This window comes from Phoenix dactylifera, chromosome 4 (assembly GCF_051530095.1).
Source record: "Phoenix dactylifera cultivar Ajwa chromosome 4, Ajwa_hap1_PhDact_Kaust_v1.1, whole genome shotgun sequence".
NCBI lineage: Eukaryota > Viridiplantae > Streptophyta > Magnoliopsida > Arecales > Arecaceae > Phoenix > Phoenix dactylifera.
The window spans coordinates 32864395-32888308 of record NC_143193.1 but is presented as its reverse complement, the minus strand read 5'-3'; the positions used below and the strand labels follow the sequence as shown (position 1 = coordinate 32888308).

The 23914-nt window shown below is 38.7% G+C and overlaps 1 protein-coding gene across 1 annotated transcript; it reads right to left on the bottom strand.

Annotated features, from left to right (window-relative positions):
* Window positions 1–19589: 19589 nt before the first annotated feature.
* On the bottom strand, window positions 19590–21263 carry LOC103698465 (uncharacterized). The gene has a single exon (XM_008780491.4). The coding sequence runs from the start codon at window positions 21139–21141 to the stop codon at window positions 19987–19989; it is 1155 nt and encodes a 384-aa protein (XP_008778713.3). The 5' UTR covers window positions 21142–21263; the 3' UTR covers window positions 19590–19986.
* Window positions 21264–23914: the final 2651 nt, after the last annotated feature.

Below are 23914 nucleotides of genomic sequence, written 5' to 3'. Positions count from 1 at the left end.
GTGAGGCGTGATGGACATGTGATTGGCATGTGATGTTGACTTGGTCAAAATATGGCACCACATGAAAGGACATATCATTTGATACATCTTTTCACTTGATTTGTGCCTCCTCTTATTTGATATGGCCCTTTAGATGGTGCCCTTTCATGAGAGGATGTGTGGATGGGATGCATCCCTTGGAGATGCATCCCTACGCCTATTATAAATAGGCTAGTGCTCCATGGATTTCATTATTCCAACTCCACCGCATTCTCTCTCCCTTATCCCTTCTTTCTTACAAGGCTTTGTCTCTTTCTAGCATTGCTTCTAGGGTGTCCTAATCCAAGACAAGGTGGTCTTCTTTAGGACAAAAGGATTAGAAGTGATTTTAGAAGGTGAAAGAAAAACAGAAAGGAAGGAAAGCAAGCTATTAGAGTTCTTTAGAAGAATTCTGCATTAAGGATCAAAGTCTTTGGAGCTTAAGACTTGAATTAAGTTTTCATGTGGATCAACGTTGGAGGGTGAACATTTGGGCACCTAGTGAAAATTCTGCATACTGGATTAGCGTTAGAGGTATTCTTCTATTTCTGCATTTATATTATATTATTTGATTGCTTCTATTAAGGTGATCTAGACTTATAAGGGTTTAATGTTAAGAAACGTTATTAAGAAATTTTTAAAATCTCTAGCTTCCGCTGCGCATTATAACATGCTAAAACCCTTCAGTGGTATCAGAGCCACCTTAATTGGTTCAATCAAGTGATTATGCATGATGAATGATTGTTAAAATTACTATGAGATAGTAATATCATATGTTTAGAAGAATGCTGAATTATATGATTTATATATAATATGATATATAATAAAATGTCATGATATGAATTTTTCATATGAAGATATGTTGAAGCATGTTAATTGATCCAATCAATTGGTAATAATTTGTACATGATATGAGATAGCCATGATGCATGATAGTTGGTTATAATTTATATATGCTATGGGATAGATATATAATTTGTTGTACATATACAAAGACATGTTCAATATGTTACAATTATAGAATGTGCATGAGACTAGTAAACCCTCAATAAAAATTATATTAAGTCATAGTGTTGAAAAACTTTGAGCAGACCCATTCTAGAACAATTAATCTAATTGGTGTCTAAGAAAAGTACTAAAGGTGGTTCTCTAATTAGGATCTTACTCTCTGAGTAAGGAGAGCCTCCCACCTGCTTACCTGGCCAATTATTTGATTGCCTATTATGGAAAAGCTTAATGTTGATAAAATACTATTGATATCCTTCCTTCATACCTCGATATTATTATGTCAAGATTCATGCTAGTTTGTTGTGCAACCACAAGGCTTGTAATGGGGACTGTTGCCCAAGGAGACAACCCAAGAGGAGGGATAAATTGGATTTGGATTAATTATTGACAAATTTAAAACTTAATGAGTAATTATTTAATTTTAATGCAAGCAGGTTAATTAAGCTACTTGATGAGGAGATTGGAAGAGACGAATAGCCAATGCAAACACAAGAAAATTTTATAGTGGTTCGGAGCCAACCCTTGCTCCTACGTCCACTCCCCAAGCTTCACTTGGGAGTTCACTATAATCCCTTGGATTACAGCCGGTTGTTTTACAAGATCACAATCCAACTTGTTTTTTTCCCGAGATCACAACAAACTCGGTCGGTTTTCACAGGCTCACCGACTAGAACTACCCGATTGTTTTTTCGGGATTACAATCAAACCCTTACACCGTTGGTTTTTCCTTTAGCTCACCAACAAATCTTACAACCCTTGATTCAATCCCCTGATTGAATCAAGTAAGAAAAATAGTTTGTGAAAAGATACAAGGAAGCTTCTTAAAAAGCAAATATGAATCAATATGAATAGAGTAAAGTTAGAAGCCCTCAAACAGATTTCAGAAGAGGAAGAAAGGGCTTCTCAAACTCTGAGTCTCCTCTTTGAGTACATTGAAGATTTGATATCAGAAGAAGAGCCTTGAATGCGAAGGAAAAACTTCTAGGAATGAATTGAATGCGTTTCTTCCTTTTTTTGCTTCTCTTTTCTCTCAATGGACTCTTGGTAGTTGGAAATGCCTTAATGCACAGGAGTAACTCTCTTGTTGTCTACTACTGTTTACTCTGGCTATTTAAACAGTCCCCTTTGAAAAATAGCCGTTAGACACTGATTTGTAGCCATTCTGCATAGCCTGCACCTCCTGACAATGTATCTGTTGGGATCAGAGTCGATTCGTTCGTTCTGGAGTCGACTCGGCTGTTGCTGGAGTCGACTCATGCTTTACTCGAGATGACTCGCCCACTATTCAGGATTTGAATTAAAGTGCTGTCCCGATCTGGAGTCGACTCGGTCCAATCCTGGAGTCGACTCGCTAAGATCTGGAGATGACTCGACATTTTGGAGACGACTCGTTCTCAGAATTCCAGAGATCTATTTTTCTGCATTTCTCTCTCGAGTCAACTAGGATCCTCTTGGAGTCGACTCGGCTCTCAGAGCCCGAAAAACCGATCCTCTGTCTGTTGATCTGAGCTGCCTCGGAGTCGACTCGCACTTTGTTGGGGTCGACTCGGCTGACTTGGGGTCGACTCGGCTGACTTGGGGTCGACTCTAGAATTCACGGAGTCGACTCGTTCACAGGATCACTGAGTTTGGTTCTCTGCCTTTCAGTCCGCTTTTCTCTGAGAGTCGACTCTGGCATGATTAGGAGTTGACTCGCCAAACGTTGGAGTCGACTCGCATCCTTCTGGAGTCGACTCGGTAACAGGGTCTAGAAAACACCTCTCTGTCTTTCTGTCTGTTACTCCTTGGAGTCGACTCAGATCTGTAGAGAGTCAACTCGTCAAGCATCGGAGTCGACTCGAAGCCTTCTGGAGTCGACTCGCTGACAGGGTCTGAAAACCAACTTTCTGTCTTTCTTTCTGTTCTCAGTCGGAGTCGACTCGTAGAGTATCGGAGTCGACTCGAGCTGGTGCCAGAAACTCTGAATCATTTGGAGTCGACTCGTAATCTTCCGGAGTCGACTCGAGAATCAGCCCTTGGTTCAAATAGGGTTCAATACTTGTCCAACTTATTTTGAACCAAAGCTTGAGGCACTTAATTGAAAATATACAAATATATGCCTGATATACTAGATTGAATTCATTAGTATAACATAAGATATACTCAAATACTTTGAGCTCATCAAAATCAAATAGAGGTTTAATCAATCACTCCACAATCTTTCCCTTTTTGATGATGACAAAATATTGAGTATTTATAAAGTGAATTGCTCAGACATGAATTGACTTGTAGTAAAGTTTCAAAATGAATTTAAATATCTAGTCATTTAGTGTATCCAAAATTGAAATGTATGAGTTAGTAAACTTTGAAATTAAGGCTCCTCCTTTCATTTGGAATTAAATAAGTCTTCAAAGCATACACTCAATTGTTTGGCTTATATTCTTTCAATTTAAATTGCTTATAATTTTGATTCTCCTCCTCAATATTTGCATTCTCTTTTGTTCGAACTTTGTTCAGATTTTTTTATTAAATTTTTTTTGATTAGAGAGGGAAAAATCTAATTCTTTAATATGATTCAACTAATCTCCGAATATCCCTTGAATAGATTCTGGAGATTACTCCTTGAGGAGCGCCAACAGAGAAATAATCAGCCTCGAGGTATTGAATCCACTAAGAACAAATTACATTTTTGCTTAAAAATGTTTCTTTTGTTTATATCCCTTTGCTTAAGAATGTTTTTTTTTGTTTATATCCCTTTACATTTTCTTCCCCTTTTTGTCATCACATCAAAAAGCACATAAAACATAAAGAGATACTAAGTTAAATTGCACAGATTTTTGAAGGAAAATCTCTATTCATTATAGTAAGTACAAAAATGAATACATATCAGAAAAGTCCTCAAGAGACTGTACATCATAAAATCAAAAATACACTAGGGTCGTCTAGTAGTGGAGGATGTGGCTCCCGTACTCAGTCTAGTATGTCGCATGACTAAGCTTATCCCCTCAGATACATTCCCTAGTTGTGTGATGATCTCTGAGGTGGTCTTAGATTGTATCTTAGTTAGCTGGGTCACATTCTCCTGAATAGTGTCAAGCTTGAAGATTAAGGCATTTGCAAGCCTTTCCGCACCTTGATTTTGCCTTCCAAGCTCCTCTCTGATGCTGTCTCGCATCTGTCTCGTGTCTTCCTTAATGGCTTGAAGGCTCAAATACTGACCCTGGACCAAGTTCCTCATGTGAGACATCTCCTCTCTAACCTCTGCGATCATCATAGATACGGCTGCTGTGGAGGGGATGACATCGGTGGAAGGAGCACTAAGTGGACCTCGCAGCTCTCTCACTATCTCATCTCTCAGCTTCCAGAGCTGCTCAGGGCTGATCCTGACCTCTAGAGGCTGCTGAGGTGGTGGAGTTGTAGATGGTCCAGCTGAAGTGGATGGTTCAGTTGGGAATGAGGGACCAAAAGTGGATGGAAAAGTGGGAGGAGCTGTGTAGTGGTCCTGGTCATGGTCAGAGCTAGGTGAATGGTGAGTAGTAGGGTCAGATGGTGTGGACGAAGATGTTTTCCTAACCCAGACACCATTTACTTTATGGAAGCCCATTCTGTGAAGAGTTCCCTCACCCATATGATTAGTGTACCTAAGGGAGCGTGTGGGTTCTCTCTCAAGGATAGGGACCTCTAATTTCCTAAAGATAAGTGTAAAGAGCATACCGTAGGGAAGACTTAGCCTAGGCTTATCTAAGGGTTCACAGAGATACCTATAGATTAGCTTTGGAAAGTTTAGGGGAATGTCATGTAGAATGTAGAACATCAATGCTAGGTCCTTTTCTAAGACAAAGTCAAACCGACCAGTCTTAGAAAAAAGGGTCCTAGATATGATGTTCAGGAGGAGTTGCATTTCAGCCGTAAGCTGATTTGCAGACACCTCCTCTATGGGGGATTGGGGTGGTCTCCCTAAAATGGCCGTAAGGGCCTCTGTCCTGTCCGTGGGATGTGTGGGAGCGATCCCATCGCGAGACAAGTGGAGGACCCTAGCAATGAGATCTTCTGAAATGAGAATGGGGACATTGGCTACTACCCCTTGGACACCACCGCCACCCCTTGTGATGGTCCCATAAAATTTTCTAACTAACCCTGGGTAGGTAGGGAGGTCAAGAGAACAAAAATATTCTAAGTTTTGGACTCTAAGGTGATGCCCTAGGTTGAACCCTTTCCGGGAGAGGAAGTCAAAGTTGACTCGTCTCCCGGTAGAGACAACCCTCCCGGCGCACGGTTGCGAGGGAACCGTCTTTGGCGGAAAAGGAACCGGAGGTGGTGGCTTCCAGGTTTGTTTCTCGCCTTGGACCGTCTCTCGGCGCCGCTCGCGGAGAGAGGTCTCTTCCGACTTGGGATAATTGCTTTCCTAGGCATTTTTGACCTAATACAGAAGGATGGACTCGAAGGATGGAAGAAAACAAGGAAGAAATGACGGAAAAAAGGGTCTGGGACGATGTAGGAGACGACTCTAGGTTTTTGAACAGTGGCGGCCGAGAATAGAAGTGGAGAAAAGGATATTTCACTTAGGGTTAAAAGTCGGATTTCCGACCTCGAGTCGACTCCTGAACATGCGCGAGTCGACTCGACCTCGAGTCGACTCCTAAACATGTGCGAGTCGACTCGCCCACGAGCCGACTCTAAAATTTATTCGAGTCGACTCGAACTCTGGCACATAACCAAAAACTCAGTTAATTCAGTGCCAGAGGAGAGAGATATGGAAATTTTTTGAACTTAAGTAATAATTTGGTGATCATAGACGAGAAATCCTATATCCAACTTAAGCTAATCATCAAAATCAATGAATTATAGGAGAGCATCACAAAAATGGATCAATCACTCCTAACCCTCTTCTAAGGATACAAAATCGATCTTCACTCAAGGGTTTTGTGAGGATATCAGCAAGTTGATCATCAGTGCAACAAATTCAAGCATCACATTACCATTTAACACATGATCTCTTATGAAGTGATGTCTTATCTCAATATGTTTAGTTCTTGAGTGTTGAATTGGATTTTTAGTTAGATTTATGGCACTTGTATTATCACAATTTATAGAAATCTTATCTTGTTTAATGCCATAATCTTCAAGTTGTTGCTTGATCCATAAAATTTGAGCACAACAACTTCCGGTAGCAACATATTCGGCTTCAGCCGTAGATAGTGCAACCAAGTTTTGTTTCTTGCTAAACCATGAAATTAAGTTCTCTCCTAAAAATTGACATGACCCGCTGGTGCTTTTTCTATCAAGTTTACAACCAGCGAAGTCTGAATCAGTGTACCCTATTAAGTTTATGCTTGATTCTTTAGAGTACCATAGACCTATGTTTTTTGTTCCTATTAGATATTTAAAAATTCTCTTAACTGCAATTAGGTGTGATTCTTTAGGATTAGATTGATATCTAGCACACATGCATACACTAAACATGATTTCAGGTCTACTTGCTGTAAGATATAGTAAAGATCCTATCATACCTCTATACAGCTTTTGATCTACTGATTTACCTGATTCATCTTTGTCTAGTTTGCATGATGAGCTCATGGGAGTGCCAATTGACTTGTTTCCATCCATATCAAACTTCTTTAGCATTTTCTTGATGTATTTAGCTTGATTGATGAAAATTCCTTCCTTGGATTGTTTGATTTGAAGTCCGAGGAAGTAGTTCAATTCTTCCATCATGCTCATCTCAAATTCACTCTGCATTAATTCAGCAAACTCTTCGCAAAGACGATTGTTAGTAGCACCGAAAATAATATCATCTATATAAATTTGCACTACTAACATATTTTTGTTTTTCTTTTTCAAAAATAGGGTTGTATCAACATTTCCTTTAGAAAATTCATGGTCTAATAGAAATTTGCTAAGTCTTTCATACCATGCTCTAGGGGCTTATTTTAGACTATAAAGTGCTTTATTTAGTTTATAAACATGATTGGGGTATTGATGATTCTCAAAATCAGGAGGTTGTTCTACATAAACCTTCTCATTAATATACCCATTCAAGAAGACACTTTTTATATCCATTTGGAATAATTTAAAATCTTTATTACATGCAAATGCTAGTAACAATCTAATTGCCTCAAGTCTAGCTACAGGAGCAAAAGTCTTATCAAAGTCTATACCTTCTTCTTGATTATAGCCCTTTGTTACTAGTCTAGCCTTGTTTCTAACCACAACTCCATTTTCATCAAGTTTATTTTTGTATATCTATTTAGTTCCTATTATTGAGTATTCAGTGGGTCTTTCAACTAAGTTCCATACTTTATTTCTTGTAAATTGGTTAAGTTCCTCTTGCATAGCATTTATCCAATTTACATCACTTTCAGCTTCTTCAATATTTTTAGGTTCTAAATGTGAAACAAATGCAAGATGATTATTTAAGTTTCTAAGAGAGGCTCTAGTTCTAACAGGTTGAGATGGATCATCTAAGATTAATTCTTTAGGATGACCGTGAGCATACCTCCAAGCCTTTGTAAGCCCATATTCGGCAATTACCTCTTGGCTTGTTGTAGTTTCTTCAACTTGCTTGGGTTCATCCTCTTGTAGTCATGTGATCCATCCTTTCTTCAATTATTCCTGCATCATCATCAAATACTACTCTCTTGCTGGAGGAAGCATCATTAGACTCATCAAAAACAACATGAATGGATTCTTCAATAACAAGGATTCTTTTGTTGAAGACTCTATAAGCCTTACTCGATGTAGAATATCCCAAAAAGATACCTTCATCAGATTTGGAATCAAATTTACCTAAGTTATCTTTGCCATTATTATGAATGAAACACCTACATCCAAATACATGAAAGTAGTTTACTTTGGGCTTTCTATCTCTCCAAAGTTCGTAAGGTATTTTCTTTATAATTGGTCTTAATAGAACTCTATTTAATATATGACATGATGTGTTAATGGCTTCTCTCCAAAAATACTTTGGGAGGTCACTTTCACACAACATGGTCCTAGCCATTTTCTCTAGGGTTCTATTCTTTCTTGCCACAACTCCATTTTGTTATGGTATCCTAGGTGCAGAGAAATTATGAGTTATTCCCTTTTTACTATAGAATTCATCAAATAGATGATTTTCAAATTCCGTTCCATGATCACTCCTAATTGCTATAACTGAACTATTTTTTGTATTTGTTACCTCCTCGTGGAATTTCTTAAAAACTGAAAATGTTTCATCCTTATGAGCTAAAAACATGACCCATGTGTATCTAGAAAAATTATCAACTATGACAAGTCCATACTTGTTTCCACCAAGGCTCGTGGTCGTAGTTAGTCCAAAAAGGTCCATGTGAAGTAGCTCAAGGGGTCTAGTTGTAGAGACACAATTTATGGACTTAAAAGAACTTCTAGATTATTTGCCAAATTGACATGCTTTCCAGATTTTATTTTTCTCAAATTTCAGTTTTGGCAAACCAATCACGGAATCTCTTTTAACTAATTTAGATAATGTGTCCATGCTTGCATGACTTAATTTACGATGCCATAACCAACTTGCCTCACTAAGCTTAGCATCATTTTCTACTGAGCAGTGGCTGTTTTTAGCAAGATCTTCAAGATCTACTATATAAACATTGCCACGTCTTAATCCTTTGAAAACTAAACTATTGTTAGTTGAGTTGGTTATGATGCACATAGATGGCTTAAACAATACGTCAAAACCTTTATCACATAATTGACTAATGCTAAGTAAATTGTGCTTAAGACCATCTACAAACCGAACATTATCAATAAAGGTTGAAGATGTGATTTGTATCTTACCAATACCCATGATGTGATCTTAGTTATCATCTCCAAAAGTCACCACACCTCCTTTCTTAGGTTCTAGGGCGAAGAATTGCTCATTGTCATCCGTCATGTGTCTTGAGCAGCCACTATCCAAGTACCAACAGTTTTTATTGAGCTTGGCTGCAAGACACTCCTACACAAGGAAATCATATAATCTTAGGTACCCAAGTTTTCTTGAATCCTTCAAGGTTAGCTATATTGATTCCTTTTGGAACCCAAATCCTTTTAATTTTTCTTTTAGCTTCTATTTTTCTATGGTTACACACATTAGCTTTATGTCCTACTTTTCCACAACAGAAATAAGTTACATTTTTAGTTTTACTTTCTCCGGCTTTTACAAAAACGTTTTTAAGAAATTTTTGCTTATTCTTTGGCTTATACCCTAAACCGGCTCTATTAAACACAACTCTTTGATTGTTAAGAATCATTTCTAATTTTTTAGAGCTATAGGTAAACTTCTCAACAATAGGTTTATATTTTTCAAGTTCTTTTGTTAAGTTCAGTTTCTCTGTTTTTAGTAAGCTTAAGTCTTTTGTAAGGTTATCTTTTAGAGTTTGATTATTGTTTTTAAGTTCTGAAATTTCTTTAGTTAGTCTTTCTTTGTCTTTAATTAGAGTACAGTTTTTTAGAGTTAGCAATTGGTTGCTTGTTTTAAGTTCTAAGTTCTCCTTAACAATGGAACCCTTTTCCATAATCAGATTGTCATTTTTATGACTGTAGGATTGATTAGTTAGCCTCAAATCTTTGTTTTTAAGATTTATTGATTTATACTCATCCATTAGCTCATTAAAGGCATCATACAATTCTTCAAAAGTAAAATCTAAATGAGTTTCAGATGTTACCTCATTTTCATTTGCCATAGAGCAAAGATTTGCTTTTTCCTCTTGTTCCTCATCCGATGATGATGATGATTGATCGGAGTCTGTCAAAGTGGAGACAAGAGCTTTCTTCTTCTTGTATTTGCTGCCCTTCTTCAGCAAGGGACAGTCGACTCTGAAATGTCCCGGCTTCTTGCATTTATAGCATCCGATTCCCTCGTTTTTCCTTTCCTTACCTTTATCCTTGTTGAAGGAACTTGAGGAACCTCTCTTTTGATGAAAGGACTTCTTCAGGTTAATGAATCTTCTGAACTTTCGCACGAGAAGAGCCTCTTCATCGTCTCCCTCATTGTCTTCTTCTTCACTGCTGCTACTGCAAGATAGATCCTTGTTAGAAGAAGTAGATTTGAGGGCAATTACCTTTTTCTTATGAGAGGATTCTTCTTCGCTGTGTTGTTTCATTATGAGCTCATGCGTCATTAGGGATCCAAGAAGCTCCTCGAGTGGCAGCTTGTTCAAGTTCCTTGCTTCTTGGATTGCCGTGATTTTGGCTTCCCATGACCTTGGTAAAGAGCAAAGAATTTTTCTGACAAGATCACTGTTAGTATAACTTTTGCCAAGGCTTTTTAGGCCGTTGACAATATCAGTAAATCGAGTAAACATGCAAGAGATGGTTTCACTAGAGTCCATTTTAAATAGTTCATATTTATGAACTAGCATGTTAATTTTAGTTTCTTTAACTTGATTTGTGCCCTCGTGGGTCACTTCAAGTCTATCCCATATCTCTTTTACAGAATTGCAAGTAGAGATTCTATTGAATTCATTATGGTCTAAGGCACAATAAAGAACATTCATTGCTTTAGCATTTAGTTGTGCCTTCCTTCTATCATTATCATCCCAATCTTTCTCAAGCTTGGGTATAGCAATGCTATCAACATAGATAGAAGGGATATGTGGTCCATTAATTATGATGTCCCAAACATCATAATCTTGAGCTTGGATAAATATCCTTATTCTAGCCTTCCAATAGGTATAATTAGCTCCATTAAACAATGGAGGTCTATTGGTGGATTGCCCTTCACTAAAGGAAGACCCAAAAGGGGTTGTCATCTTAATCTTTGACTCTATTTACGGATTGGAACACCAATCGATATGAGAGCACCTGCTCTGATACCACTTGTTGCCCAAGGAGACAACCCAAGAGAGGGATGAATTGGGTTTGAATTAATTATTGACAAATTAAAACTTAATGAGTAATTATTTAATTCTAATGCAAGCAGGTTAATTAAGCTACTTGATGAGGAGATTGGAAGAGACGAATAGCCAATGCAAACACAAGAAAATTTTATAGTGGTTCGGAGCCAACTCTTGCTCCTACGTCCACTCCCCAAGCTTCACTTGGGAGTTCACTATAATTCCTTGGATTACAACCGGTTGTTTTACAAGATCACAACCCAACTTATTATTTTCGCGAGATCACAATGAACTCGGTCGGTTTTCATAGGCTCACCGACTAGAACCACTCGATTGTTTTTCCGGGATTACAATCAAACCCTTACACCGTTGGTTTTTTCTTTGGCTCACCAACAAACCTTATAACCCTTGATTCAATCCCCTGATTGAATCAAGTAAGAAAAACAGTTTGTGAAAAGATACAAGGAAAGCTTCTTAAAAAGCAAATATGAATCAATATGAATAGAGTAAAGTTAGAAGCCCTCAAACAGATTTTGGAAGAGGAAGAAAGGGCTTCTCGAACTCTGAGTCTCCTCTTTGAGTGCACTGAAGATTTGATGTCAGAAGAAGAGCCTTGAATACGAAGGAAAAACTTCTAGAAATGAATTGAATGCGTTTCTTCCTTATTTTGCTTGTCTTTTCTCTCAATGGACTCTTGGTAGTTGGAAATGCCTTAATGCACAGATGGAGTAACTCTCTTGTTGTCTACTACTGTTTACTCTGGCTATTTAAACAGTCTCCTTTGAAAAATAGCCGTTAGACACTGATTTGTAGCCGTTCTGCACAGTCTGCATCTCCTGACAATGTATTCGTTGGGATCAGAGTCGACTCGTTCGTTCTGGAGTCGACTCGGCTGTTGCTGGAGTCGACTCATGCTTTACTGGAGACAACTCGCCCACTGTTCATGATTTGAATTAAAGTGCTGTCTCGACCTGGAGTCGACTCGGTCCAATCCTGGAGTCGACTCGCTAAGATCTGGAGATGACTCGGCATTTTGGAGACGGCTCGTTCTTAGAATTCCAGAGATCTATTTTTCTGCATTTCTCTCTCGAGTCGACTCGGATCCTCTTGGAGTCGGCTCAGCTCTCAGAGCCCCAAAAACCGATCCTCTGTCTGTTGATCTGAGCTACCTTGGAGTCGACTCGCACTTTGTTAGTGTCGGCTCGGTTGACTTGGGGTCGACTCTGGAATTCACGGAGTCGACTCGTTCACAGGGTCACTGAGTTTGGTTCTCTGCCTTTCAGTCCGCTTTTCTCTGAGAGTTGACTCTGGTATGATTAGGAGTCGACTCGCCAAACGTTGGAGTCGACTCGCATCCTTCTGGAGTCGACTCGGTAACAGGATCTAGAAAATACCTCTCTGTCTTTCTGTCTGTTACTTCTTGGAGTCGACTCGGATCTGTAGAGAGTCGACTCGTCAAGCATCGGAGTCGACTCGAAGCCTTCTGGAGTCGACTCGCTGACAGGGTCTGAAAACCAACTTTCTGTCTTTCTTTCTGTTCTCAGTCGGAGTCGACTCGTAGAGTATCGGAGTCGACTCGAGCTGGTGCCAGAAACTCTGAATCATTTGGAGTCGACTCGTAATCTTCCGGAGTCGACTCGAGAATCAGCCCTTGGTTCAAATAGGGTTCAATACTTGTCCAACTTATTTTGAACCAAAGCTTGAGGCACTTAATTGAAAATATACAAATATATGCCTGATATACTATATTGAATTCATTAGTATAACATAAGATATACTCAAATGCTTTGAGCTCATCAAAATCAAATAGAGGTTTAATCAATCACTCCACAGGGACTGATGTTATACTGTCTTGGTGCACAGAGATGCTTATGGCATATTTTAATATGTTGCTTTGTTGTGAAACCACAAGAGCAATATTATTCGAATATGACTATATGGAAATGAAGGGTCTGACTTAACTAAAATATTATAGTTTGTTGTGCAACCACAAGGCTATAAATGTTTTAAGAGGACAAGATAAAGTTGAGAATTGCATGAGATGCAATTGGAAAGAGTTTCCTACCTTTGAACTCATAAGGGTTTGTTGTGTAACCACAAGGTTTTTATGATGAATTGGGATCTCAACCCTACTAAGAAAAATTAGATTTTCTCGTTTATCATAGGAGAGGGCTATGATATTCGATAAAAATAGTAGGAGCAACAATTAGATAAAGTCCTAGTCTAATTGCATATGTGTCATCATGATTGGTCTGCTTATATTAGTTTTGTTCTTACTTATGTAGAATCATTAATGGCATCTTCACTATCACTAAGAGGCATGCTGGATGCCAACAAGTTAACCGGTCCTAACTATATGGACTGGTTGAGAAATTTAAAAATAGTACTCACACAGGAAAAAATTTCTTATATTCTTGAAACCCCTGATCTTGGAGATCTAGGGGATGATGCTACAGATGAGGAGGTTGTCACACATAAGATGTGGAAAAATGACAGTTTGACTGTCAAATGTATCATACTTGCTTTTATGAGCAATGAATTACAGAGGCAACATGAAAGCATGGTCACTCAATCCATACTTCTCAATTTAAAAGGGTTGTATGGAGAACAAAGCAGGACTGCTAGGTATGAGATATCTAAGTAGTTGTTCCGTGCTAGAATGAATGAAGGAACTCCAGTGCAAAACCATGTTCTTATGGTTATAGACTTAATCACCAGATTAAGTCAATTAGGTTTTGCTATGGATAGTGAGCTCAGTCAGGATTTGATCCTGCAATCACTGCCTGATTCATTCTCTCAGTTTGTTGTGAACTTTCATATGAACAAGCTGAACACCTCCCTGCCCGAGCTGTTAAATATGCTCAAAACAGCTGAAGGCCATATTAAGAAGGATAAAGGTCCACTCCTTATAGATGGCACCTCTAAGAGAAAATCGAGAAATAAGGGTTCTAAGAAAAGATTGAACTCTAAGAGTAGCATCAAAAAGAAGAAAGGAAAGAAAAACTCCGGATCAAGTACCTATTTTCATTGCGGTAAAGCTGGCCACTGGAAAAGAAATTGCAAGAGTTTTCTTGCAAGTATGAAGACCAATGCAAGAGTTGCATCGAAAGGTATGTTTATGTTACATGCTAACTTATCATTAAGTTTTTCAAATTCAAATTCATGGGTATTGGATACCGGCTGTGGTTCTCACATTTGCAAATCTTTGAATTGACTATAGAAAATTAGAATTTTGAAGAAAGGTGACTTCGAGCTGTATGGTGCTGGAGGAGAGTCCATCCAGGCTGAAGCTGTTGGAAGCTACCATTTGGAGTTGCCTTCGGGAGAGCTCCTGGAATTAGAAGATTGTTATTATATGCCCAAAATTATTAGAAATATAATTTCCATTCCTTTGTTATTAAAGAAAGGATATGAAATTAATGTAAAGAGCAATGGTTGCTCAATTTCTTTTTCTAATAAAGTCTATTGCAATGGCATTATGGAAAATGGCCTTCTTGTTCTATTACTTAATGATAATATTTTTCATATTGATAAAAATAATAAAAGAAAGAGAGAAGAAGTAAATAACACCCTTCTTTGGCATTGCCGACTTGGTCACATAAGCGAATCAAGAATCAACAAGTTGTACAAAGAAGAGTTCTTTGATCCTTATGATTATAAATCATTAGGAACTTGTGAATCTTGTCTTATGGGTAAAATGACTAAGTCTCCATTCATTGGACATGGAGAAAGGGCAAGAGAGTTATTAGGACTTGTGCATACAGATGTATGTGGTCCTATGACAACTCCTGCTAGAGGTGGATACTCTTATTTCATCATATTTACTGATGATTTATCAAAGTTTGAATATGTGTATCTTATGAAACATAAATCCGAAGCCTTTGATAAATTTAAAGAGTATCAAATTATGGTTGAAAAACAAACTAAAAAGTGTATTAAAATTCTTCGATCTGATCGAGGAGGTGAATACCTTTCTAGTGAGTTTTTAAATCATCTTAAAGAAAAGGGCATTCTCTCTGAATGGATACCTCCGTATACGCCACAATTAAATGGTGTAGCCAAATGGAGGAATCGTACTCTATTAGATATGGTACGGTCCATGATGTGCTTGACAGATCTTCCTATTTTCTTCTGGGGTTTTGCCCTAGAAACTGCTGCACTTGTATTAAATAGGGTACCATCAAAATCTGTATCTAGTACTCCATATGAGATATGGAGAGAAAAGAAGCCTAATCTTATGTATCTTAAAATATGGGGCTGTAAAGCTTATGTCAAAAGAAATTTTGGACATAAGCTAAGTGCTAAATCGGATAAATGTATTTTTGTATGTTATCCTAAAGATAGTATAGGATACATCTTCTATCATCCTACCGAACAAAAGGTCTTTGTAGGTAGACATGTCACTTTCTTATAGAAAGAGTTTATCTTAGAAAAAGGCAAGAATAGGAGAATTGAACTTGAAGAAGTTCAAGACCTACAAATAGATACACAAGATATTCCTCAACCAGATGTACCCATTGATGAAGTACAACCACAACACACATCTTCTCTCCAAAGGTCGGATAGAGTGCGAAATGCACCTAAGAGGTATGGGTTTATCATTGAGAATGATGAAGCCCACATCGTTGAAAATGATGATCCTCTGACCTATTCGGAAGCTATCATGAGTAATGACTCTAACAAATGGTTAGAAGCTATGAAATCCGAAATAGACTCTATGTATGCCAACCAAGTATGGACTTTGGTTGATGCACCAGAAGGTTTAAACCCTATATGTTGCAAATGGGTCTATAAGAAGAAGATTGGAGCAGATAGCCAAGTAGAAACCTACAAGGCTAGATTGGTGGCAAAAGATTTCAAGCAAAAGCAAGGAATTGACTATGATGAAACTTTTTCACCAGTTGCCATACTTAAATCTATTCGGATTTTGCTTGCAATAGCTGCATACTATGATTATGAAATCTGGCAGATGAATGTCAAAACCGCCTTCCTTAATGGTTATCTTGAGGAAAAGGTTTACATGACATAGCCAGAAGAATTTATCTCAAGTGGGAGAGCAAATCAAGTATGCAAGCTTAAGAGATTCATTTATGGATTAAAGCAAGCATCGAGGAGTTGGAACATCCGTTTTGATACAACAGTCAAAGAGTTTGGTTTTATCAAAAATGTGGATGAACCATGTGTGTACAAGAAGACTAGTGGGAGTGCCATTGCCTTCTTAATATTGTATGTAGATGATATACTAATCATTGGAAATGATATTCCAATGTTACAATAGGTCAAGACTTGGCTATCAAAAATCTTTTCCATGAAAGACTTGGGAGAAGCATCCTATATACTTGGTATAAAGATCTATAGGGATAGATCTAAAAGGATGCTAGGCTTGTCCCAGTCTAGGTACATAGATCATGTGCTGAAAAGATTCAGCATGGAAGGAAGTAAAAGAGGTTACTTACCTATGAGTCATGGCATACGTCTCTCTAAGAAGATGTCTCCTAAGACATCTAAAGAGAGGAATAGAATGAATTCTATTCTCTATGCTTCGGCAGTAGGATCGATTATGTATGCTATGCTATGTACCAGACCTGATGTTGCTTATGCCTTAGACATAACAAGCAGATTCCAGGCTGATTCAGGAGAGGATCATTGGATAGCTGTGAAAAATATTCTTAAGTACTTGAGAAGGACTAAAGATATTTTTCTAGTTTATGGAGGATTTGAGTTGAAACTAGATGGATTTTCTGATTCTAGTTTTCAGTCAGATCCAGATGATAGCAAGTCCACTTCAAGGTATGTTTTTACCCTAAATGGTGGTGCAGTGAGCTGGAAGAGTTCCAAGCAGCAAACTATAGCTGACTCAACTACTGAGGCAGAATACATCGCTGTAAGTAAAGCTGCTAAGGAAGCTGTCTGGATGAAAAAGTTCATCTCCGAGTTAGGAGTAGTTCCTGAGATTGCTGGACCAGTCCCAGTTTATTGTGATAACACTGGAGCTGTTGCTCAAGCGAAGGAACCAAAGTCTCATCACAAATCCAAGCACATTCTAAGACGCTTCCACCTCGTTCGAGAGATCGTCGAGAGACAAGACATAGTGATTGAACGAGTAGACACAAAGAATAACCTAGCAGATTCGTTCACTAAAGCTCTACCACACAGCAATTCGATCGCCACTTTGATTGTATGAGGATGAAATATAAGAGAGATTGGCTTTAGTGCAAGTGGAAGATTGAAAGAGTAGATGCCCTACAAGCCAATCGCAATACGTATTGCAAAGGTTTTTTTTTTGATTTTTCAAATTATGTACATGATATTTAATTATGAATAAAGGCATTGTGTTTTATCATTTGCTGTTGATTATATTTGTCATAAACCCCTTAGGTTAGGGCAATGGTTTTGAGGCTATGATGAGATCATACTAGTGAGACCTAAAACCCTAAAACCCTAATCCTAAATATTTCCAGTCATTGGTACATTGAGTCGGGGATCAATGTTTACTGGAAAGACTGGCACATCTTATGTATGCTCGATGCAGAGGGTGATTGATCTCACAATCACTTGTGTGGAGACACTAATACAAAGATGTGGGTGCTCATTAGGAATGAGTTCACTGAATTGACCTATAAAGAGAAATCTTATGAAGTCTTACTTACATGTCAAAAGATGATTCTCTTAGTGGGAGTTGTGCAACTGATCCTTTGACCTGAGATCATCATAGTATCTTGTGCACATAAATTCATATTTTGGTTTACGCGCATTCATGATAGTAAGTTGTGTACGAGGTCTTATGGATATGGTGGATTGTGTGCGAAGGTTATGAGTAGGTCAACAAGGAATTAATCACTTCTAGTAAGAGAAGATCACATCCTATTTATTCTAATCATATGATAATTCAGGGAGCCTTTGATCAAAACAGAATGAAAATTAGAAAGAGTTTCTAATGTTCCAGGCAAAGATTAAGTAGTTCAATCCCCTATCTCATATCGAAAAACGTGTAAGATGATGGGGCAAAAAACATTGTATCATTATTCGAATATCATTAGAAGATTGAGAAATATATATGAATATGAAATTGAGTTTGACATATATTCATACTCATATACATATTCGGAATGTAGTTTTATTGAAGGATTGAATTGCACGGTAACTTGCCACTGAAGGGTATTTTTGGTATTTTCACCAAATTTCATATTTTCCGGGTAAACATGACATGTTGCTAGACGTCAATCTTGTCTTATAGGTTTGATCGAATTAAAGAGTTTAATTCGGTCACCAATTAGAAATGATTCTAATTGTTAAGTTTGGGTTCGTGCAGTTTGGACTTAAATCGATTAGAAGAGTTCTAATCAAGTTGGATCAACTCGCACTCACACCTATTGCTGGCTAAGTATGGAACCCAATGGGTCACACACAAGAAAACTTATCAAGGGTCTAATTGGATTAGATCATGTTTGCAAGATAGACATCCTAGCGGGTGTTGCAAACCCTTAGCTCCTGATTCGAACTGGATTCGAATTGGATTCGAATCTGATTCTTAATTGATCTAATTTGATTAGATCATGTTCTAATATGGGTTAGCCAAGAGTTGGCACCTAATTGGCTTGGTTTGAGTCTAATTGGATTAGATTTAATAAATCATTCAATTTAGATCGTTAGATTTTGATCTACCATTGGATGAAGACATAATGGAGAGTTGGTTTAACCCAATTGGATTGGGTTAGAGGATGGTTATCATAATTGACCATTGGATCTTAATCCCACCATTGGATGAAGACATAATGGGTCAAGTGAATGGCGCCTTGCATTGGAGCCCTTGGATCATCATTATGAAAGATCAAGAGGTGAGGCGTGATGGATATGTGATTGGCATGTGATGTTGACTTGGTCAAAATATGGCACCACATGAAAGGACATATCATTTGATACATCTTTTCACTTGATCTGTGCCTCCTCTTATTTGATATGGTCCTTTAGATGATGCCCTTTCATAAGAGGATGTGTGGATGTGATGCATCCCTTGTCCCTACGCCTATTATAAATAGGCTAGTGCTCCATGGGTTTCATTATTCCAACTCCACCGCATTCTCTCTCCCTTATCCCTTCTTTCTTACAAGGTTTTGTCTCTTTCTAGCATTGCTTCTAGGGTGTCCTAATCCAAGACAAGGTGATCTTCTTTAGGATAAAAGGATTAGAAGTGATTTTAGAAGGTGAAAGAAAAATAGATAGGAAGGAAAGCAAGCCAATAAAGTTCTTTAGAAGAATTCTGCATTAAGGATCAAAGTCTTTGGAGCTTAAGACTTGAATTAAGTTTTCGTGTGGATCAACGTTGGAAGGTGAATATTTGGGCACCTAGTGAAAATTCTGCACATTGGATTAGCGTTAGAGGTATTCTTCTATTTCTGCATTTATATTATATTATTTGATTGCTTCAATTAATGTGATCTAGGCTTATAAGGGTTTAATGTTAAGGGACTTTATTAAGAAATTTTTAAAATCCCTAGCTTCCGCTGCGCATTATAATATGCTAAAACCTTTTAGATTCTGGTTGCACTCTCACACTAGTGAATTCCAAAGTAGAAAACCTACCCATATTGGGGCAGGCTTTCTCCTTCCTCTACCAAAAACTAAAATAAAATAAAATAAAATAAAAGGTTTCCTTGCTTCACAACAGCTTACACCACACAGCTAGGAAGGAGCAAAGACCTCTAGGGAACAATCTTCTGTTCCATTCAATCTAATCTCTGCCGAAGGTAAATTAACTCTGGTTGTCAATATAGATTTGTGGAGACTGTAAATGGCACCTGCCTTTCTCTCCTAAACAAAATAATCACAAAATACTAATGCAAGGAAACATTATTCTGACATACATCGAACCAGACCCGTACACACTTCAGGCACCAGTTTTTTACTTCCATTCTATTGCTGGGCTCCATTTAAGCTGTCACTTTGACCTCCTCATTATGCATCAAATTGCTAGTGGCTAAGAAGGCAAACTCTTGAAGAAGGTCCAGAGAGCAAAATGATTCAAGTCATGGCAAATGGGTAGAAAGCGCAGATCTTTTAAATTCAACTCACATGAATCGAAGAATAAAAAACTACCGCATAAAAGAAGCAGATAACCATTGAAACAAGAAAGAAGAGGACACAATCAGGAGTCTACTGCTGCAATGGGGAGAGAATCCCAAATCATATCCATGTCCAGAGATGGCATCCTGCTTAGCAGAACTCCATCAGCATCCCCTGCCGATGTTATTAATTCTTGCTGCACTGCTTTCCGGCCTCCAGCATCTGATGGCAGCTCCTTCTTGTTGCTCCAAGTACTAGTAATGGATGTCGAGGCAGCTTCTTCGTCGGTGCCGGATTTCTTCTGTTTCTTAACTGGTGGTATGCACTCTCCACCAAGACACATGCGCAACGAGCCTTTTTCTGGCAGTTGTTTTGGTTGATTGGAAGCGAGCGAGGGGAAAGCAGAGGAGGAGGAGGAGTTGCGGAAGGCCTTGAGCTTTGCCTCCAAGAGGGAAGCGGTTGCGGCATGGGGGTGACTGAATTTTTCACTGGCGGCATCGCGAAGCTGGTCCTTGAGGTGAGGGAAGTTGAGGTGAGCCAAGTCCCCCCTGAGCGTGTAGGCCGCCATGTCGTAGGCCATGGCAGCCTCTTCAGCCGTGTCGAAGGTCCCCAGCCAGACCCTCGTCCGGTTCCTTGGCAGCCTTATCTCCGCCACCCACTTCCCCCAGTGTCGCTGTCTCACCCCTCGGAACAGCTTCGCTGCCGGCTGCTGCTGCTGCCGGTGGGACGACACCGTTGTCGACCCTCCTCGGCGACCTTTTGTTGGTGTTTCCAGCGCAATGGAAGAGAGTGAATTGATCGAACCTTGGTGGTGAAGGCGGTGAAGTTGTAGCCCTTCAGGCTTCTGAAGTTTTTGATGCATTTGGAGGTTTATATGGAGGTGTGCTGAGGAAAGAGGGATCTTTCTGGGGGAGAGGAGGGTGGAGGGCTCAACTGGGGCTTCTTTCTGCAGGAAGAAGGTGAGCGGTGGAGGTTTCGGAGCCATGGGTGGATAAGATGAAGAGGAATTCCTCGACGAGGAGGAGCAGGAGGGTGGTGGAACCACTTGGGAGGTATTGGCCATGCCATCTAGTTCTACAGGGGGGGATTCTGTCAGGCACTCGGCTTTTGGGTCAAGGAAGTTAAGAATAGAATTCTTAGGAGAGCTTGGGAAGTGGTGGTGGTGGTGAGAATCTGGTGGCATTACCATCACTGCATTGAGTTCTGAGCGGTCTACTTTAGGAAGTCGATCTTCCATTGCGCTTTTCTGATCCAGTATGCAGAAAACTTCACCTCTGAAACCTTTCTTCAGAGTAGAAACAGAGGAGAGGACTTCTACATGCTTCTAGGGAGGCGTTTTTTTCCATGCTTTCAAGTCCCTCGATCCCATGTCTACATATAGCTGCTGATGGGCTGTTGCTGTCAAGGACCCACTTACCGTTAGTAAAGTGCAGTTATTTAATCAGATGTCAGATCTTTGCAGGCTAGTTAGGGTTTGCGCTTTCTCTGAGAAGGGAACCCATCTATATGGACCCAAAACTTAATCAGTCATCCATCAACCATACTAAATGATCAAAATACTGGACTGATTCAGATTTAATTAATTATTTTGATTGGGATACCTGAAAAATTTATATTGGGCCACTTATTCCTTACACAAGAGGCCACATATGGATGATTTACTACTAAAATTAACTTTCCGAAGAAAGTTATAAGAACGTTGGGCAGTTATTTATGGGATAACTACCCAAAGGGGAGACATTTATGTAAGAAATTGTTAGTAACGCTTAGAGGAGTTCCTAGGACAAGAAACTACTTCTTAAAGAAAGTTATTGCTGGAAATAACTTCCAGTATGCATCATACAAGGAGGAAGAATGATCCATTTGATCCTCTTTAGCATATATAACTCTATTTCCCAGCCCCAATTGTCTTTTATTTTATAGTCCTATAGAACGCTTGATTTGACAACCTCCTCCTAGGATTCTAAGATCTAAAGGCTTTCTTGGTGATGAATGATTTTTCAACCATCAGCAGATACGGCTATAATTCTGCCCATGGAGAGAAAAAGTTGGATATGCTCTCAAATAGATGCTGAGGGACTCAAAATAAAGGTTCACCTTACTTTTGTATATATGGATGTCGAGCAACTTAACATATTAGAAATTCAACATGTTTGTACATGGAGATTGAGAGATCCATAGAGTGAAAGGTCAATCTTCCCATGTGTAAAGTTCAAGCTATTTGTGAAGTTAGTGGTGGATTTCTTTTTATTATTGAGGAAGCAAATCAGGCCTGATATATAAGCAAAACTACTTGCAAAGTTGGTGGTGGACATCTTTCGTATAAGCAGAGGAGTCAATTTACCCCTTCTTTTTATGGAGGGTTTGAGTGACAGGATTTGTCACGACTAATAGAAGACCCAGTCACAGTGACCAGAACCAAAGAGCCACTCCACATTAGCCTTCTACCAGTCTTTTGTTGGCCAGCATCATGGCTAAATTTCAAACTCTAACTTGATCTGTTTTCATCTTTCCTCTTTTTATAATGTAGGTAAATCTTTTTAACCTCAAGCTTGGGTTAGGACCAAGAAAAGAGCTTGTTTGCATCAAGAAGCTACTCTGGTTGAGGATTCTTTTAAACTTGAAAGACTAGCCATCTTCTGTTACTTGACAGGCTGTAGGCTTTTTCCATTTGGGGAGAGAGCTGAACAGAACTTTTGGTTAATGTACTTACATGTTCAACTTAGTGGGGCAACTTATGGATGATGCCAGCACTGTTTTGATCAATTGTTGTTTTTTGGTACAAATGATGAGTTGCTGATTTGAGATGAAATATGCTTCACAGAAGCATTTTCCTTCTAGATAAGTATTTGAGTTGCTGTTAAGATCCTTCTCATAGTATGCGCTGCAAGTCTTTTACATATAGGAAGTCCAAATGTTGAGAAAAAACAAAACGGAGAATAACATATTGGGGAATTGCAATATAAGTGCTGAATTCACTGTAATAATTTTCCCATAATTTAATAAACAATAATATGCCTTCAACTAAAAAAGGTATCAAATTCAGATTACAAATTTCCTTGGATGGTGCAACCAAGTATTTGAAACTGCTTAATTTACACCCCCCTCTCTCTCTTGGAGAAAAAGAAAGAAAAAGAGAGGAGGGGGAAAAAAAGAAAGAAACTTGCCATCCAATTTATTGTCCCTTCATTATTTGTTCCTTTCTCACTTCAAATTTCTTCATAAAATCCTAAATTGTAAATCATCTGCTAAATAAGCACTTAGACCAGTTGGCTTGCTTCCCTACATCCGATTACATTCTTTAGCATGTTTTACAGACAACCTCTTCTTTCAGGCCTCATGATCTAAGCCACTCTTAGGTAACATGGCAATAGATAATAATTCATCAGATAAAGACAAGGTAACCACCACTTTTATAAATGTTTAGTATTGCTCATCAGGAATATATATTATATTAATATAGGAAATTTCTGATGCTGAAGTATCAGTGACTGCTGTACTAAACAATGTGACTTGTTACCTAATTTTGAACAGGGAATAACCAAGACCTGTTTATGTACTTCCCGAGCATTTAAAAAGTCTCCTCCCCTTAGTTCCTACAGTCTGAAAATGAAATCATTAATACATCTGATTAGGAACAGGCTCCCATCGCAATTCGCATGCAGACTGAGATCAGCAACCCATTGCTTTCATTGTAGTCAGACAAAAGTTAAAACACAAAGAAATTATTCAATTTGAGATGATTAAGACCCCAATTCTAGTGAAATTGCAACAGCCAGGACATGGAGATCCGCTCATAGATGCAGAGGGGCGTGGTAAACTGTCGAGTAAGTGCTGGGTGAACTTACGGAAAGATTCTGTCTTCCCTTTTCTCATTTAATAATAAGACTAGCTCCATAGTGCTCTGGTGCCATCCCACTTGTTTACTCCTGGGAGCACATGGTGCATGCTAAGCTTGTGTTTGAAGCAGACGATCACTGTACGTGGGGCCACGTCTCGTGTCACCTTTG

Bases quoted from the DNA above. Each gene is read 5' to 3' on its own strand.
- LOC103698465 (XM_008780491.4), bottom strand. From the start codon at position 21,141: ATGGAAGATCGACTTCCTAAAGTAGACCGCTCAGAACTCAATGCAGTG.